This window comes from Phyllobates terribilis, unplaced genomic scaffold, assembly GCF_046119375.1.
Source record: "Phyllobates terribilis strain yellow unplaced genomic scaffold, ASM4611937v1 Scaffold_1__5_contigs__length_1240528914, whole genome shotgun sequence".
Lineage (NCBI taxonomy): Eukaryota > Metazoa > Chordata > Amphibia > Anura > Dendrobatidae > Phyllobates > Phyllobates terribilis.
The window spans coordinates 233723166-233740942 of NW_027362761.1; the positions used below are offsets into that span (position 1 = coordinate 233723166).

At 41.0% G+C, this 17777-nt stretch overlaps 1 protein-coding gene across 2 annotated transcripts in view; it reads right to left on the reverse strand.

The window, feature by feature from the left end:
* Positions 1-5527: 5527 nt before the first annotated feature.
* The window catches only part of SLC7A8 (solute carrier family 7 member 8), a 64484-nt gene continuing 52234 nt past the window's right edge, over positions 5528-17777 (reverse strand). For both annotated transcript variants that reach the window (XM_073671050.1, XM_073671049.1), the window contains exons 8-12: positions 14511-14614; positions 9371-9467; positions 9103-9252; positions 6850-7027; positions 5528-6733 (exon numbers count right to left, since the gene is read on the reverse strand). In XM_073671050.1, the coding sequence (XP_073527151.1) occupies positions 6585-6733; positions 6850-7027; positions 9103-9252; positions 9371-9467; positions 14511-14614 (678 nt within the window). In that variant the 3' untranslated portion in view covers positions 5528-6584. The remainder of the gene's footprint in view (positions 6734-6849; positions 7028-9102; positions 9253-9370; positions 9468-14510; positions 14615-17777) is intronic.

The window sequence follows — 17777 nt, forward strand, 5'->3', positions numbered from 1 at the left end:
GTATGTTGGCCCATTCCTTCATGCAGATATCCTCTAGAGCAAGTAATGTTTTTGGGCTGTCGTTAGGCAACACAAACTTTCAACTCCCTCCAAAGGTTTTCTATAGGGTTTAGATCTGGAGACTGGCTAGGCCACTCCAGGACCTTGAAATGCTTCTTACGAAGCTACTCCTTCGTTGCCCTGGTGGTGTGCTTGGGATCATTCTCATGCTGAAAGACCCAGCCACGTTTCATCTTCAATGCCCTTGCTGATGGAAGGAGGTTTGCACTCAAAATCTCACGATACATGACCCCATTCATTCTTTCATGTACACAGATCAGTTGTCCTGGTCCCTTGGCAGAGAAACAGCCCCAAAGCATGATGTTGCCACCCCCATGCTTCACAGTAGGTATTGTGTTCTTTAGATGCAGCTTAGCATTCTTTCTCCTCCAAACACAACAAGTTGTGTTTTTACCAAACAGTTCTACTTTGGTTTCATCTGACATTCTCCCAATACTCTTCTGGATCATCCAAATGCTTTCTAGTAAACTTCAGACGGGCCCAGACATGTAATGGCTTAAGCAGGAGGACACGTCTGGCACTGCAGGATGAGTCTCTGGCGGCGTAGTGTGTTACTGATGGTAGCCTGTGTAACATTGGTCCCAGCTCTCTGCAGGTCATTCACTAGGTCTCCCCGTGTGGTTCTGGGATTTTTGCTCACCGTTCTTGAGATCATTTTGACCCCACGGGGTGAGACCTTGTGTGGAGCCCCAGATCAAGGGAGATTATCAGTGGTCTTGTATGTCTTACATTTTCTAATTATTGCTCCCACAGTTGATTTCTTCACACCAAGCTGCTTGCCTATTACAGATTCAGTCTTCCCAGCCTGGTGCAGGGCTACAATTTTGTTTCTGGTGTCCTTTGACAGCTCTTTGGTCTTCACCATAGTGGAGTTTGGAGTGTGACTGTTTGAGGTTGCGGACAGGTGTCTTTTATACTGATAACAAGTTCAAACAGGTGCCAGTACTACAGGTAATGAGTGGAGGACAGAGGAGCCTCTTAAAGTAGAAGTTACAGGTCTGTGAGAGCCAGAAATCTTGCTTGTTTGTAATTGACCAAATACTTATTTTCCACCAAAATTTGAAAAAAATTTCTTTCCAAATCAGACAATGTGATTTTTAGAATTTGTTTTCTCATTTTGTCTCTCATAGTTGAGGTCTACCTATGATGTCAATTACAGGCCTCTCTCATCTTTTTAAGTGGGAGAACTTGCACAATTGGTGGCTGACTAAATACTTTTTTCCCCACTGTATGTGTAAATTCAGATGTGTGTTTCAAATAAGCAATATCTATTGTGGGTACGCTGAATTTACGTGCAGATTTTTTCCATTAGATGAGTAATATCCTCAGAAAAAAAATGCATATGCATGCATTTCAGAAGCAGTAATGCATCAAAAAATGCAGCATCAAAAACGCCATAAAAACAAAAGCAAAAAATGAACTCAAAAACACGATGAAAAAACGCAAGTAACCAAATTTATATAATAGGTGCAGAACTGCCGCAGAAAATCTGCAACATCAAAAACTCACCACAAGCTCATGATGGTAATGTAGCCTAAAGGTGCACATGAAGTCTTTTTCAGGCAAATTCTACCTGGAACCTACCTGAAAAAGCTCTAAATAAACGATAAAAATATTGAAAATACGAAAAGTAATGTAAACGCCAGATTCCACTTGGAAGCCACCAATATATCATATATAAAATCTTAAAGGGAATCTGTCATATAGAATAATGATATTAATCTGAAAAATACGCAGTAGGGTTATTCTGCAGGTAAATAGCATTAGCAAGGTGCCTGGCCCCTGTACAGTAATAGCAGCTCCCAGGAGAAAATAAACTTTCCTGGGAGCTGCCAGCTTTCTCTCATGAAGGTGTGCCGGCGCGGCTACAGTCACCACTCATAGCCTTGTAAGCATCGGCTGAAAGCATGCCATGGCACTTTGACAGCTCGCTCTGCAGTGCAGCAGTGCGGAACTGGCTGACTGTAAAAGATCCAGGGTGTGCTTACAGCCACCACTCACAGTGCTGTGAATGGTGACTGTAGCGCCGCCAGCAGCCCTGCATGACTTAAAGCCAATGGTTCCTGGGAGAATAAATTTCATTTTCTACCAGGAGACACACTTTCTAACGTCTCCTGGTAGGTAACAAAAACTATGCAGGTTCACCGGCATCTATAAGACGTTGTGCACAAACTCTTAGGCTGAAATCACAATTGCAGTTTTAAGTCAAAACTAGGAGTGAATCCAAAAGTAATATATAATCAAATACTGTATTATATCACATAGCCATGTTTGTGAATAATTTTTTCATGACAAAACGTGTTACAGTCTCCAACCAGGTCAGCAAAACGATGTTGTATTTTTTAAGTCAGTTTTCCTTGGGGTAATGTTACCATTATTTGGGCACACTTAGAAATGTCACAGGTTCATACATTTGTTGCATGTTTAAAAATGTCTAGAGATATCTCCTCAATATCTATGCCACCCACCTACTGGAGTGAGATTGTGCAAAAATTTAGCAACATTTTTAAAATGTCACATTCATAAATGTGACCACACTGTAACAGCTTATCTAACACCTGGTATCTCCACATCATTGACCTATCCGAACGTAAGTCATCAATATTGTAGCTCTGGACAGCCCTTCTAAAATAAGACGTGGCACCATTAGATACCAAACTTTCAAGATTGCAGTCGCATGCACTGAACTGCAACCATATGTGCAATATTACAAAACATGTAATTCTCAAAGGAAAACTGTTATTGTTATACCAGATCTGTCACTAGATTTCACAATACAAACTGCATACATTATTAAAGAGATGTTATCTGATAAGGATGCTGTTTTAATATTGAAAATCCACATCAGTATGACTGTATAATCCTTTAGGAAACTTAAACTCAATCTCCTCTCACCTATCCTGACAGCTCCTCGGGGTCCCTTCTCCCTGCTGCTGCTGAGATCTCACAGTGCTCAGTACAAGCTAAAGGTGTCAGTCAGGCTGGGTGGTCAGAGAATACATTTGGACTGACTCGTGAGCCATTTCATTTTTAAGATGAACTTAGTAACAGGATTATATAGCAAATTCTGACATGGATTATAGAAGATATATAGTTAATATTGTATACAGTTTGCATTATGAAATCTGGTAACAGAGCCACTTTAAAGCCTAACATCCCTAACATGCAGATATACTAAATGTAAAATATTTTTGTAAACCAAGTTACTGGTACAAGGGACAGCCTCGTACTAATTATAGGTGATAAATATCAGTCTCATCAGATAGAATTTCCACTATATTTCCAATGGATTCACTGTACATTATATATCAGGTTGGTCTATTGTTTAGTGATAATAGCTCTGGCCCTCCAGTGATCGGGCCATCTGCTGTCTCACTGTTTGACAGCTGTGTGAAACTTCCTGCTTCTGTGATGGGAAATACAAGTGTGTGAGAGGAGACTGGGAGTGTGTAGCATGTAATCACAGTGGAGATGCTGTTATGTTCAGACTGGATGTATTTTGGTAAGAAGAGATGCAAGATAGATTCCTGTGTGTTATGAAGCAGCAGGTGGCTAGAAGCAGAAATTGCAATCCTGCCATACCCGTCCCTTAGTGTGTCACCTTGTAGCTGTCTGCCTTTGTACAGTGTGTAGTGAGAGACTGATTAACCCTAAGCAGGCAGCTAATTTCTTCTTTTGCAGCATTATACACAAGACCGTCTCCTTACATGTTAACTTTATTCAGTTTGAAGTAAATTTTTGACTTATGTTTGGAGGTTTTTCCCTGATTTGTATTTAGTCATTTGCTTTAGGTGATGAAAGGACCAGCAAGTCAACCAAACAACGAAAAAGGCCAAATCCTGCCAGATCTGAGCACAAGACTTTACAATTCAGAAAACTTAAGAAAAGTCTTGCAATTTCATCTATGGTATATATTTTTTTGTTTTTCTTATAATTGATACGTCTTCTTTAACTTTAAGCATTTTCCTGCACACTCTGCAGCCTCACAAGGTTTGGTTCACTAAAATCCACAATATTGCATTAGCCACAAGAATTAGGACAAGTCACAAAAGGAATAGAAGGTTTATGAGCACAAATAGGCTAACACCAGGTGCTGCATGTAGGTGGCATATTTTCCATCCAAATAGTTTCTTAGCAATATTAGAAATATATTCATAAGTTGAATTCCATTATGTTGATGCACCACTCATGTGATCATAGCTTCATTCTTCATGTAGAATGATTATTGAGCACAGCAATCTTAAATCACTCGCATCAAAGTTTTTATCCTCTTAATACAGTATATTGCAATCATCATATTATATAGCACTGTGTACTTACAATTGCTCATTTTGCCTTTCTACCCAGTATTTTTTTCTCTTTTCTCTGCTCTGTATAGAAACAGGAAGTTTCTTTTCCCTGCATTTATTATTCCAAACTGCAGACCCAGCTGCTCCCTCCTCCCCCCTACCAGGGACTTTTGCAAATTGACCTCCTGTTTCTACATGGAGCTTAGAAGGATTCAGCTAGTCAGTATTTAAAGGGAATCTGTCACCACTTTGGAGTTATCAGACCTCTACTATGAGCATACAGGGTATAGAAAAGTAAATCTAATAATACATGTATGGCCCATGGTAGAGGTCTGAATGCAGAGAAATGTAGTTTTATCTACTTAGATTTTCACAGGCTTGGCGTCCCCCGGACCCTGTGACGTGCGCTTTTTTCCCTTACCTCCCGGCGCATGAGCAAAGCGCGGCTCACAGGAAGTGCGCTTTATTTCCTCCCGTGCCCGTTTGGCTGAGCACAGTGCGCTATTGCGAAGGCGCCGGGGAGTCCACAGTGACTCCCCCGTGCCTGAGCAATAGAGCACTGTGGCACTGTGCTCAGCCAAACGGGCCCGGGAGGAAACAAAGAGCGCTCCCCATGAGCCGCGCTTTGCGCATGCGCCAGGAAGTGAGGGAAAAAAGCGCATGTCACAGGGTCCTGTGACGTGCGGGGAGGGGAGAAATAATGTAAACGTGGACATAGGCGGGGAATTAGTGGAATAATAAGCAGATGGGCAGGGATAGCTTGGCGTCTGGGGGACGACAAGCCTGTGAAAAACCAAGAAGAAAAAACTACATTTCTCTACATTCAGACCTCTACCTTGTGCCATGCAGGTATGTATAGATTTACTTTTTTCTACCCTGTATGCTCATAGTAGAGGTCTGATAACTCCAAAGTGGTGACAGATTCCCTTTAATCATGTGATGTCATAGACCTAATGGAAAAGAGAAGAATTAACTGGGTAGAAAGGCAAAATGAGCAATTGTAAGTACACAGTGCTATATAATATGATGACGGCAATATAATAAGAGGATAAAAACTTTGATGGGAGTGCTTCTTTAACAGGAATGAACATTTGTAGTAAATGAAGTGTGTTCTTGTGTTCCTTAATAACATGTATCAATCTGAAAGCACTTTACTTCACTCATATAGACAAATCACCAAAAGGCACAAGATCCATTTTATTACATTCAGAGACAATAGATCCTAAATAAAAAAAAAATATATAAAACATGTAGAGTATTCTGGAGAATTAAAACACCTGGCAAATAATTACCCAGAGCTCCTGGAGTGTACGTAGGACATTTGGGTAGTAAGACACTGGAGTGCCCTCAAGGGGTTCTGGTTAACCGCAGCTTTAAATTGAAATAAGGTCTGACATGTCCTGGTATGGACAGGGAAAGGAAAACCTGAGGCCACACTGTTGAACGCCGTCCGTTGTAGCAGGTTGCACCGTTGGAATGACACGTGCCATAAAGTCCAAATGTGGGATGCAGACCGTTCAAGGAGTCATTTTCATGTAGGTCTCATGATTGTCAGGTGTAAACCTTCATTTAGCACTGAATATTATTATGGTGATGCCATGTGAAATGTTCTTTTCTAAGCAGCAGATTCATGGAAAGAGTGTGCACGCGGTGGGTCGACAAGCTTTTTACCTCGATCTGGTATACTTAAAGTCCGTTGTGGCCGATCATGAGGAGCAACCTATAATTTTTACGTTTTAGATGTAGGTTTGCTGGGAATCATGATAGACACACACTTAAGAGTTCAGATTTCCTCTCACAGAAGGTGCATAGACATTAGGCCACCAGACTCAGCAGTGTTGCATTTCCTTCTGATGCCCATCAGGAAAACTAGTATAGCAAATAAGGGCACTGTATATAGTGGTGATAAAGAACAGTTCCACAGTACAGTAAAGACAGAGCTACAGAGGAACAATGTACGACTGCATGTCTTACAAGTACAGACAATTACGTAGCACTGACTTTAAACCGAGTGATTTTTACCCTGGGACACCACGAATACCTGAGGGCAACGGAGACAGGAAATCTAATAACCAGCATAGTCTATGTGCACACTGAGGCGCACATGCACATACACATTCACAAATACACATAGGTTCCATCTATCTCTGCAGGGCTGTATAGTGTGGTCCTGACAGCATGGGATTTTAGGGGCAGTGGGATTGGAGTGAATGCTCAATGGAGGAGTAACGAAGCTCAGGCATGAGCACCATCTCCATCTTCAGACCCTGGCTTATAGATTGGAGCTTTCTGCTCTTTTGTCTCCTCACTGTCATCTTCATCTTTGCAGTCCATCTGAGGAAAAACCACCACACACAGCTTCTGGCACGCTCGTGTCATTGCAGCTGAAGGAAGTGGAACACAAAACAGATTTACAGTTACTCCACTTTCCAGGTAAATAATGGCAAAGAACTAATTCATATCTAATTCAAGGAGTAACACAAAGAACGGAGATACTCACCAACAAAGTTATTGAAACACTGGGGCTTGTTTTGCCAATGGACCCCAAGGAAGTACACAGGGACACCAGTTAGCATGATGGCCAGGCCTATTCCGCAGACAACAGGTTCAGACCACAAGCTGAAGACCAACAGAAAAGCCCAGAAGAGGAGGTAGATCACTGGAAATATGAGGTTAACCTGTGGTAAGACGAAAAGGGGATTACAGCATATCAAGCCACTGCTTCTCTTCCTTTTCTTTTTGCTTCTCTAAATGTCTCTGTTGCTTCTCACGAAACTTCTCACCATGCTTCTCATTTTCTAATGCAGAACATCTTTTTTTTTCCTCTATGATACATTTACATGGGCAAAAAGCACCAACTACCAATATAACAAGTCAATCTGCGATCATTTTAAGGCACTTTCACACAGGCAGAAACAAACTGTATGGGGACAAAATGATTGTTAAAGGGAACCTGTCACGTTGGATAACACTATTAACATGCAGGTATAGAGTTAATCTACAGGTTAATAACATTAGGAAAGTGCCCGACCACTGTACTGAAAAAGAGGCTTCTGGGAGGAAATAAACTTTATTCTTCCCAGGAGCCACCGGCATTCATACAGGCGTGCCGGAGCGGCTACAGTCATCGCTAACTATACTGTGAGCGGTGGCTGTAAGAATGCCCCAACACTTTGACTGACAGCTGATTCTGCAATGCATCAGTGTAGAGCTCTCAGTCCATGTGTACAGCTGCCGCTCTGACAAGTTTCCTTTAATGCAATCCCATACAGCATGCATGTTGTTGGCAGCACATGCCAGTTTACAGAAGGAGATGTGCCACAGCCGGCAAAGATTTATATCCCCACATAAACAATACAGTCAGCCAACAAAAAAGGGGCAAATCTCTGGAGTTTGGGGTAACAGGCAGGGCATTTGCACTCGTCACAGGTAACAGGCGGGCGCCGTCGAGCCGCCTGATGTGGCGGTCCGAAGTGTCTCCCTGGCGTTTCCCTGGCAGCTGCATTTTGCCGCCCCTCGTAGCAGACAACCAGCTCAGAGAAGGTGCAACGTGCCGGCTCCCATTGATAAACTGTAATCACATCTTTCAGGCACGAGTATAATTGAAGCCCTGACTGGCGGCTCTTCTGGGTCAGGGCAATGTTAGCAGCGTGATAAAGACATGTATATATATATATATATATATATATATATATATATATATATATATATATATATATATATATATATATATATACATATATACACATATACAGTGTGGGACATTTATATGGATACACCTAAACTAAATGGGAATGGTTAGTGATATCAACTTCCTGTTTGTGGCACATTAGTATATGGTAGGGGGAAAACTTTTCCAGATGGGTGGTGACCATGGTGGCCATTTTGAAGTCGGCCATTTTGGATCCAACTTTATTTTTTCCAATGGGAAGAGGGTCATGTGACAAACTTATTTCAATTAATTTTCATTGAGTGAGGCCAGACACATCTAGTTGGAACGTGGCCAGAAGTATATAAATTGCATACTTGTGCTCACATGACCGTCCACTCTTGCCACTGGCAAGTGAGAATCCTAGAAGTGTGCAGTGCATGCACTGTGAGAATTCAGAAGCTTGCAGTCACCTAGAGTAACTGTAGACTCATCTTAAACCTGGACCAGCCCTTTAATTCTAAAATTAAGCACTGTAGCATGCCAATCCTAACAGTGTCTAATATACTCACTGTCAGGATTCAACTCTGCTTGCAGGTTCCATCAGTCATCACATGGCAACATCACTCATGCTATTTTTATACTTAAGGTCATGTGACAACAAGCTTTTCTTCCTGCTTCTCTCAGTTTTTCACTCAAGATTGAGAGAATTAGGAAGAGCAGTACATCGGCATGTGACTGTAAGTTTGCAAATCGCATATGAATGATTGATCACATGACAACTACTCAAACCGCTTGGGGGGGGAGGCACCAAACTGAATTCTTGCCACGGGTGTCGGAAAACATATATACATCTCTGAATGAAGTCAGAGGTTTGCTTTCTCATGTCTCATAGGTGGCATGTTTACATCGGCCAATGATCATGAATGCTCCTGTAATGGAATCTCTAGTGAACTATTTACTAATCTCAGGTAATAGATCATGATAGGGCTAATGTATAAGAGGCTGTCAGTGTTGCTGTGGTTAAATACTCCAAATAGAACACACACCCCACACACACCTGTTAATATGTAAGAAATAAGAACTTCTGTCAGTCCTGCTAACCTTTATTGGCCGAGGTATGTCTGGCTTCTTCCATCTGAGGACAATCTGCCCAGCCACGGTAACACCATAGAACAGGTAGTTGATGAAGCCAACATAATTGATCAGAGTATACATGTCACTAGTTACCAACATGAGTAGAGTGGAGAGGCACTATTGGGAGAGTAACATGGAATAATGCAATATTAGCATCTGAAAAATCAAGAAGGTAAAAGATACAGAAAATGTCAAAGCAAAGGAAGAATGAGCAGGTGGGAAATTGGAGACCTACCGTGAAAAGAAGTGCTGGGATTGGAGTGCATCGTTTAATGTGAATCATGGCCAAGACACTAGGTAGATGACCCTCTCTTGCCCCAGCAAAAAACAACCTGTCAAAGGAACCAAATCTAATAAGATTCTGGCTACAATATAGTATAATAGATACACAATATTCAAATCATAAATATTCGTACTGGAAATGATACATGGTTTTCTAATTATTTTAAAAATTTAAATTGAAAAATTGTTACATGCATTTCTATTCAGCCCATGTAGTCTGATACCCCTAAATAAAATCCTGAGTGACCAATTGCCTCCAGAAGTCATATAATTAGTAAATTGGGTCCACCTGTGTGTAATTTATTCTCAGCATAGCTACAGCTGTTCTGGAAAGACTTCAGATTTGTTTGATAACATTAGGGATCAAACAGCATCATGAAAAACAAGGAACACATCAGAGAGGTCAGGGATAGAGTTGTGGAAAAGAGTTAAGCAGGGTTAGGTTATAAATGCCTTGATCATCTCATGGAGCACTGTTGAATCCACCATCGAAAAATGGATGGGTATGGTAAGACTGCAAACCTGACAAGATATGGCCGTCCACCTAAACTCATCCCAAGCAAGGAGAACACTAATTAGAGAAGCAGCCAAGATACTCATGGTCACTCTAGAAGAGCTGCAGAGATCCACAGCTCAGGTTGGAGAATCTACTGTTAGTCATATACTCCATAAATTTGGCCTTTTGGCAAGACTAAAGTGATCTTTGAATGAAAGCCATAAGAAATCGCGTTTGCAGTCTGAAAAAAGCCATGTAGGGAACAAAGCTAGCACACATGTGTTCTAGCATGTGGAAAAAAGGTGCTCTGGTTAGATAAGACCAAAGTAGAAATTTTTGGGGTAAATTCAAAACGCTATGTGTGGTGGAAAACACTGCACATTGCCCTGAAAATACCACCCCCACCATCAAACATGGTAGTGGCAGCATCATGTTGTGGGGATACTTTTCTTCAGCAGAGTTTATGGGAAGATGGATAGAGCTAAATACAGAGCAATCCCAGAGGCAAACCTGTTACAGCCTACAAAAGACTTGAGACTGGGGCGTACGTTCCCCACCCAGCAGGACAACAACCCTAAATATACTGCCAGAGCTACAATGGAATGTTTTAGATCAAAGCATATTCATGTGTGTGAATGGCCCAGTCAAAGTTCAGACCTAAATGCCATTGAGAGTCTGTGGCAAGAATTGAAAATTGCTGTTCATAGATGCTCTCCATCCAATCTCACTGAGCTAGAGCTAGTTTTGCAAAGAACAATGGGCAACAATTTCAGCTTCTAGATGTGCAAAGCTGGTAGAGACGTACCCCAAAGGATTAGCAGTAATTGGAGCGAAAGGTGGTCCTACAGAGTATTGACTTGGGAGTTGAGGGGACAGAATATAAATGCACGTCACAATTTACAGATACTATTTTTAAAATATTTAGAAAACCATGTATCATTTCCTTTACCCTTCACAAATACCTGCTACTTTGTGTTGGTATATCACATTAAAATCCAAATAAAAAACATTTAAGTTTGTGGGTGTAATATGAAAAAGTGTGTAAAAGTTCATTGGGTATAAATACTTTTTCAAGGCACTGTATATGCAGTCATAGCCGAAAGTGTTAGCACCCTTGAAATTGTTCCAGAAAATTAAGTATTTCTCCCAGAAAATTATTGCAATTACACGTTTTGTTATACACGTTTATTTCCTTTGTGTGTATTGGAACACAACAAAAAACTGAGAAAAAAAGGCAAATTTAACATAATTTCACACAAAACCCCAGAAATGGTCCAGACAATTGTTAGCACCCTCAACTTAATATTTGGTTGCACACCCTTTGGAATAAATAACTACAATCATTCGCTTCCTATAACCATCAACAAGCTTCTTACGCCTCTCAACTAGAATTTTGGACCACTCTTTTTTGCAAACTGCTCCAGGTCTCTCATATTTGAAGGTTGCCTTCTCCCCAACAGCAATTTTAAGATCTCTCCACAGGTGTTCAATGGGATTTAGATCCGGACTCATTGCTGGCCACTTCAGCGCTTTGTTTCCATGCATTTCTGGGTACTTCTTTGAAGTATGTTTGGGGTCCTTGTCCTCCTGGAAGACCCATGACCTAGGACACAAATCCAGCTTTCTGAAACTGGGCACTACATTGTGACCAAAAATCCTTTGGTAATCTTCAGATTTCATGATGCCTTGCACAGTAAAGGCACTCAGTGCTAGAGGCTTAGAGGCAGCAAAACAACTCTAAAACATCTTTGAACCTCCACCATGTTTGACTGTAGATACTGTGCTCTTAACTTTGTAGGCCTCATTCCGTTTTCGGTAAACAGTAGAATGATGTCCTTTACCAAAAGTTCTATCTTAGTCTCATCTGTCCACAAGGCGCTTTCCCAGAAGGAGTTTGGCTTACTCAAATACATTTTGGCAAACTTCAGTCTAGTTTTTTTATGTCTCTATGTCAGCAGTAGGGTCCTCCTGGGTCTCTTGCCATAGCGTTTCATTGCATTCAATTGTTGGCAGATAGTTCGCGCTGACAATGATGCACCTTGAGCCTGCTGGACAGCTTGAATTTCTTTGGAACATTATTGAGAATGCTTATTCACCATCTGGACTATCCTGTGTTGCAACCTTTCATCAATCTTTCAATTCTCCATGCCCAGTGTGACACACATGGACACACAATTCAAAGACTGAGTCAACTTCTCCCCTTTTTATCTGGTTTCAGGTGTGTTTTTCATATTGCCCACACTTGTTACTTGCCACAGGTGAGTTTGAATGAGCATCACATGCTTGAAACAAAGTTGTTTACCCACAATTTTTGTAAAAGTGCTAAGAATTTTGTCCGGTCCAATTCTGGGGTTTTGTGTGAAATTATGTCCAATTTGCCTTTTTTTCATTTTTTTTCGTGTTGTTCGAATATACACAATTGATATAAACACGTGTATAACATAATGTGTAATGACAATAATTTTCTGGGAGAAATACTTCATCTTCTGGATAATATATATATATATATATATATATATATATATATATATTACACACATACACAGTGGATATCAAAAGTCTACACACCCTCGTTAAGATCTCAAGTTTTTGTAATTTTAAAACAACAATACCAAGAAGAATCATTTCAGATTTTTTTCCATTTAATGTCACCTGTAATCTGCACAAATCCATTGAGAAACAAAACGGAAATCATTTTGACGGGGAAAATAAAAATAACAAAACTAAAATAATGTGATTACATAAACGTGGACACCCTCTTATAATTGGGGATGTGGTTGTATTCAGATTTAGCCAGTCACATTTAAACTCATGCTAAATAATAGTGAGTACACAGCTGCCATCATTTGCAGTGATTCTGCTTAGTTCCATATAAAGTTTAGTTGTTCTAGTAGGATTTTCCTGACATTTTCTTACTTGCATTTTACAGCTAAGGCCATGGTCCGTAATCAGCTCACAATATAGCAAAGGGATCTTATTGTTGAAAGTCATCAGTCAGACGAAGGGTGCAAAAAAATTTCAATGGCATTAGATATACCATGGAACACTGTGAAGACGTTCATCAAAAAGTAGCTTAAATTTGGCACAACACTGACATTATGTAGAATTGGATGTCCCTCAAAAATTGATGGAAGGACAAGAAAATTGGTCCAGTAGGCTGCCAAGAGACCTCCAGCAACATTAAAGGAGCTGCAGGAATTTCTGGCAAATGCTACTTGTGTACTGCATGGAATAACAATTTCCCATATTCTTAAAATGTCTGGCCTGTGGGGTAGAGCGACAACACAGAAGCCTATTCTTACAAAGAAAAACATCCAAGCTTGGCTATGTTTTGCCAAAACTTACATCAAGTTTGCCAAAAGCATGTGGGAAGACAAGTTATGTCTGATAAAACCAAGATTGAACATTTTGACCATAATTCCAAAAGGTATGTTTAGCACAAAGCCAACACTGTGCATCACTAAAAGAACATCAGACCCAGAGTTAAGCATGGTGGAGGCAGCAATATGCTTTGGGTCTGTTTTTCAACAGCAGGAAATGGGGCTTTAGTCAAGGTGCAGGGAATTACAAACAGTTCCAAATATCAGTCAATTTTGCAATAGAACCTTCAGGCCTCTGCAAAAAAGCTGAAGATGAAGAGGAATTTCACCTTTCAGTACGCTATCAAGCCATATCATACCTCCAAATCAACAAAATAATGGTTTCACCGGGAGAAGATCAAAGTTTTGGTCTGGCCCAGCCAGAGCTCAGGCCTGAATCCAATTGAAAACCTGTAGGTGACCTGAAGAGGGCACTATACACAGGAGATGCCCTCGCAATCTTACAGATTTGGAGCGCTACTGCAAGGAAAAGTAGGCAAAGGTTCTTATTTCTACATGTGCCATGGTGATAGACTCCTATACAAGAAGACTGAATACTGTCATAAATTCAAAGGGTACTTCAACAAAGTATTAGTTTAAGGGTGTGCATATTTATGCAACCACATTATTTTAGTTCTTTACTTTTCTTTTTCCACCTGAAAAGATTTCAGTTTTTCAACTTAACTGTAAAGATTATAGCAGGGCTGTGGAGTCGGTAAGCCAAACCTCCGACTCATCAATTTCCATGACACAGACTCCGGCTCCCTCATACATGGCTCATGTTTAAGTGATAAATTTACTGTAGCACAGATTCATCTCAGCTAAAAGTCTAGACCCTTAGATCAGGAATAGGACAGACATTTATAGGACATTTCATAACTTTCCCAAATGCTTATGAAAAAATATTTCCCACAAACTGCATTGAACTACTGTACCCAATTTATTATATGTTTTAGGAGTCGGTGTCGGTCCATTTTATACCGACTCCCGACTCCACCAAAATGGGCTCCAACTCCGACTCCACGACTCCGACTCCACAGCCCTGGATTATAGGTGACATTACAGGTGGAATAGTTCTGAAATGATTTTTGTTGGTATGATTTTTTTACATGAGAAAAAACTGCCATTTTAACAAGGGTGTGTAGAGTTTTTTATGCACTGTATATACATACACATATACTACATATATTTAATATACAAACATATATACATACACACTAAAATGCACTGACTCTTACCTGGAAGAAGTAAATAGAGATCCATTGACGCCTCCAAATGTGGATAGAGCAACAGATATTGGCATTATCCAGGCCATGACACCTAGCAATTTTTCACCAAATGTCTGAGCAGAAAAAAAAACAAGAATAAATGGGATATATTGACATACACTATGTGGACAAAAGTATTGAGACATCTATACATTACATCTACAGGAGCTTTTATAACATCCCATTCTTCAACCCCTATTTCAAAAAAAGTCAGGACGCTGTGTAACTGTAAAGAAAAGAATGCAATGATTGGGAAATCCCTTAAAGCCATATTTTATTCACAACAGAACATAGAACACAGATCAGAAGTTAAAAGTTAGACATTTTTCCATTTCACCTGGAAAAAAAAACTCATTTAGAAATTGATGGCAGCAAAACATTTGAAAAAAACTGGGACAAGGTTAACAAAAGGCTGGAAGAGCCGATGCAAGATATCAGTAATATTTCCAGAAATCATTGTCTGTGAACACAGTTCGCTGAGCAATCCACAATTGCAAGTAAAATCTCTATCATACAGAGAAAAAGCCATATATCAACAAAATCAGAAATGACTCTTGTCTTCTCTGGTGGGGAGGGACCATCCAGCTTGTTATCAGTACACAGTTCAACAGCCTGCATCTCTGATAATATAGGGTTGCATTAGTGTCTATGGCATTGGAAGCCTACACATGTAGACATGCACTATCATTGCTGAGCATTAGATAGAGGGTTTAGGACAACATATGCTCCCAACCAGACACAGTCTCTTTCAGGGAAAGACTTGTATATTTCAGCAAGACTATGCTAAACCATAAAATGCATCCATCACAAGAGCATGGCTTCAGACAAGAAGAGTTAGGATGATGAATGGGCCACCTGCAGTCCAGACCTTTCACCAGTAGAAAACATTCGGTGCATTATGAAACAAAGCATCCATCAAATAAGACCCAGCAGTAGCGAAAATCCTCTCCTCCTGTACCTCTCCTCCTCCTCCTCTCCTCCTGTACCAGTCGGTGACTCGTTTTTGTTCAAATTATTATACTTGAAGTTTGCTATGTATAGCCCTTTTTCACTTGTAAAGCGCCATGGAATAAATGGTGCTATAATAATAAATAATAATAATAATCAGACAAGAACGTGACAACATTCCTCTCCCAAAACTCCAGCAATTGGTCTTCTTACTTCCCAGATATTTGCAAACTGTTGTAAAAACAACATGGGATGCAACACTATAGTAGGCATAGCCCTGTCCCAACTTTCCAACTTTTTGAGATGTGTTACTGCCATCAACTTCTAAATGAGTCACCGTATATACTCGCGTATAAGCTGACTTTTTCAGCCCATTTTTTAGGCTGAACCCCCCCCCCCTTGGCTTATACTCGGGTATATACTTTATTGTATACAGTGCCTACAAGTAGTATTCAACCCCCTGCAGATTTAGCTGGTTTGATAAGATGCAAATAAGTTAGAGCCTTCAAACTGCAAACGAGAGTAGGTTTTATGAACAGAAGCATAAATCTTACAAACCAAAAAGTTATGTTGCTCAGTTGAATTTTATTAAATTTTAAACATAAAAGTGTGGGTCAATTATTATTCAACCCCTATGTTTAATATTTTGTGGAATAACCCTTGTTTGCAATTACAGCTAATAATCGTCTTTTATAACACCTGATCAGGCCGGCACAGGTCTGTGGAGTTATCTTGGCCCACTCCTCCATGCAGATCTTCTCCAAGTTATCTAGGTTCTTTGGGTGTCTCATGTGGACTTTATTCTTGAGCTCCTTCCACAAGTTTTCAATTGGGTTAAGGTCAGGAGACTGACTTGGCCACTCCAACACCTTGACTTTTTCCCTATTGAACCAGGCCTTGGTTTTCTTGGCTGTGTGCTTTGAGTCGTTGTATTGTTGGAAGATGAAATTACGACCCATCTTAAGATCCTTGATGGAGGAGCGGAGGTTCTTGGCCAAAATCTCCAGGTAGGCCGTGCTATCCATCTTCCCATGGATGCGGACCAGATGGCCAGGCCCCTTGGCAGAGAAACAGCCCCACAGCATGATGCTGCCACCACCATGCTTGACTGTAGGGATGGTATTCTTGGGGTCGTATGCAGTGTCATCCAGTCTCCAAACGTCACGTGTGTGGTTGGCACCAAAGATCTCGATCTTGGTCTCATCAGACCATAGAACCTTGAACCAGTCTGTCTCAGAGTCCTCCAAGTGATCATGAGCAAACTGTAGACGAGCCTTGACATGACGCTTTGAAAGTAAAGGTACCTTACGGGCTCGTCTGGAACGGAGACCATTGCGGTGGAGTACGTTACTTATGGTATTGACTGAAACCAATGTCCCCACTGCCATGAGATCTTCCCGGAGCTCCTTCCTTGTTGTCCTTGGGTTAGCCTTGACTCTTCGGACAAGCCTGGCCTCGGCACGGGAGGACACTTTCAAAGGCTGTCCTGGCCGTGGAAGGCTAACAGTAGTTCCATAAGCCTTCCACTTACGGATGATGCTCCCAACAGTGGAGACAGGTAGACCCAACTCCTTGGAAAGGGTTTTGTACCCCTTGCCAGCCTTGTGACCCTCCACGATCTTGTCTCTGATGGCCTTGGAATGCTCTTTTGTCTTTCCCATGTTGACCATGTCTGAGTGCTGTTCACAAGTTTGGGGAGGGTCTTAAATAGTCAGAAAAGGCTGGCAAAAGAGATCTTTAATCCACACATGTGAAGCTCATTATTCTTGGTGCCTGAACTACTTCTTAATACTTTAGGGGGACCAAACAGAATTCTTGTGATTTGAGGGGTTGAATAATAAATGACACTCTGAATTAACTTTTTACGTTTTAAAAAAAAAAAAAAAAAAAAAAACAAAAACAAAATTTGCTGCAGTGCATTTCCCACTTCCAGGCTGATCTACAGTACAAATGTCACAATGCCAAGTTAATTCCGCATGTGTCAACCAGCTAAATCTGCAGGGGGTTGAATACTACTTGTAGGCACTGTATATATTCCGGTGATGGATAGTGGTGGGGAAGGGGTTGCAGATGAGGAGCGGGGCACACTCAGTAGCCGCTGCTGCAGCTACCATGTGTGCCCGCTGCTAAAGGAAAATGAATATTCACCCTTCTCTACGCCGATGGGAGTGGAGAGGAGTGAATAGTCATTTCTTTAATAGTGTGCGCACAGTGTCAGCAGCGCCGCAGCTCTCGCTGAGGCTCAGTGATCCTCTGTGCCCGCTGCTAAAGAGAATGGGCGTGGAGAAG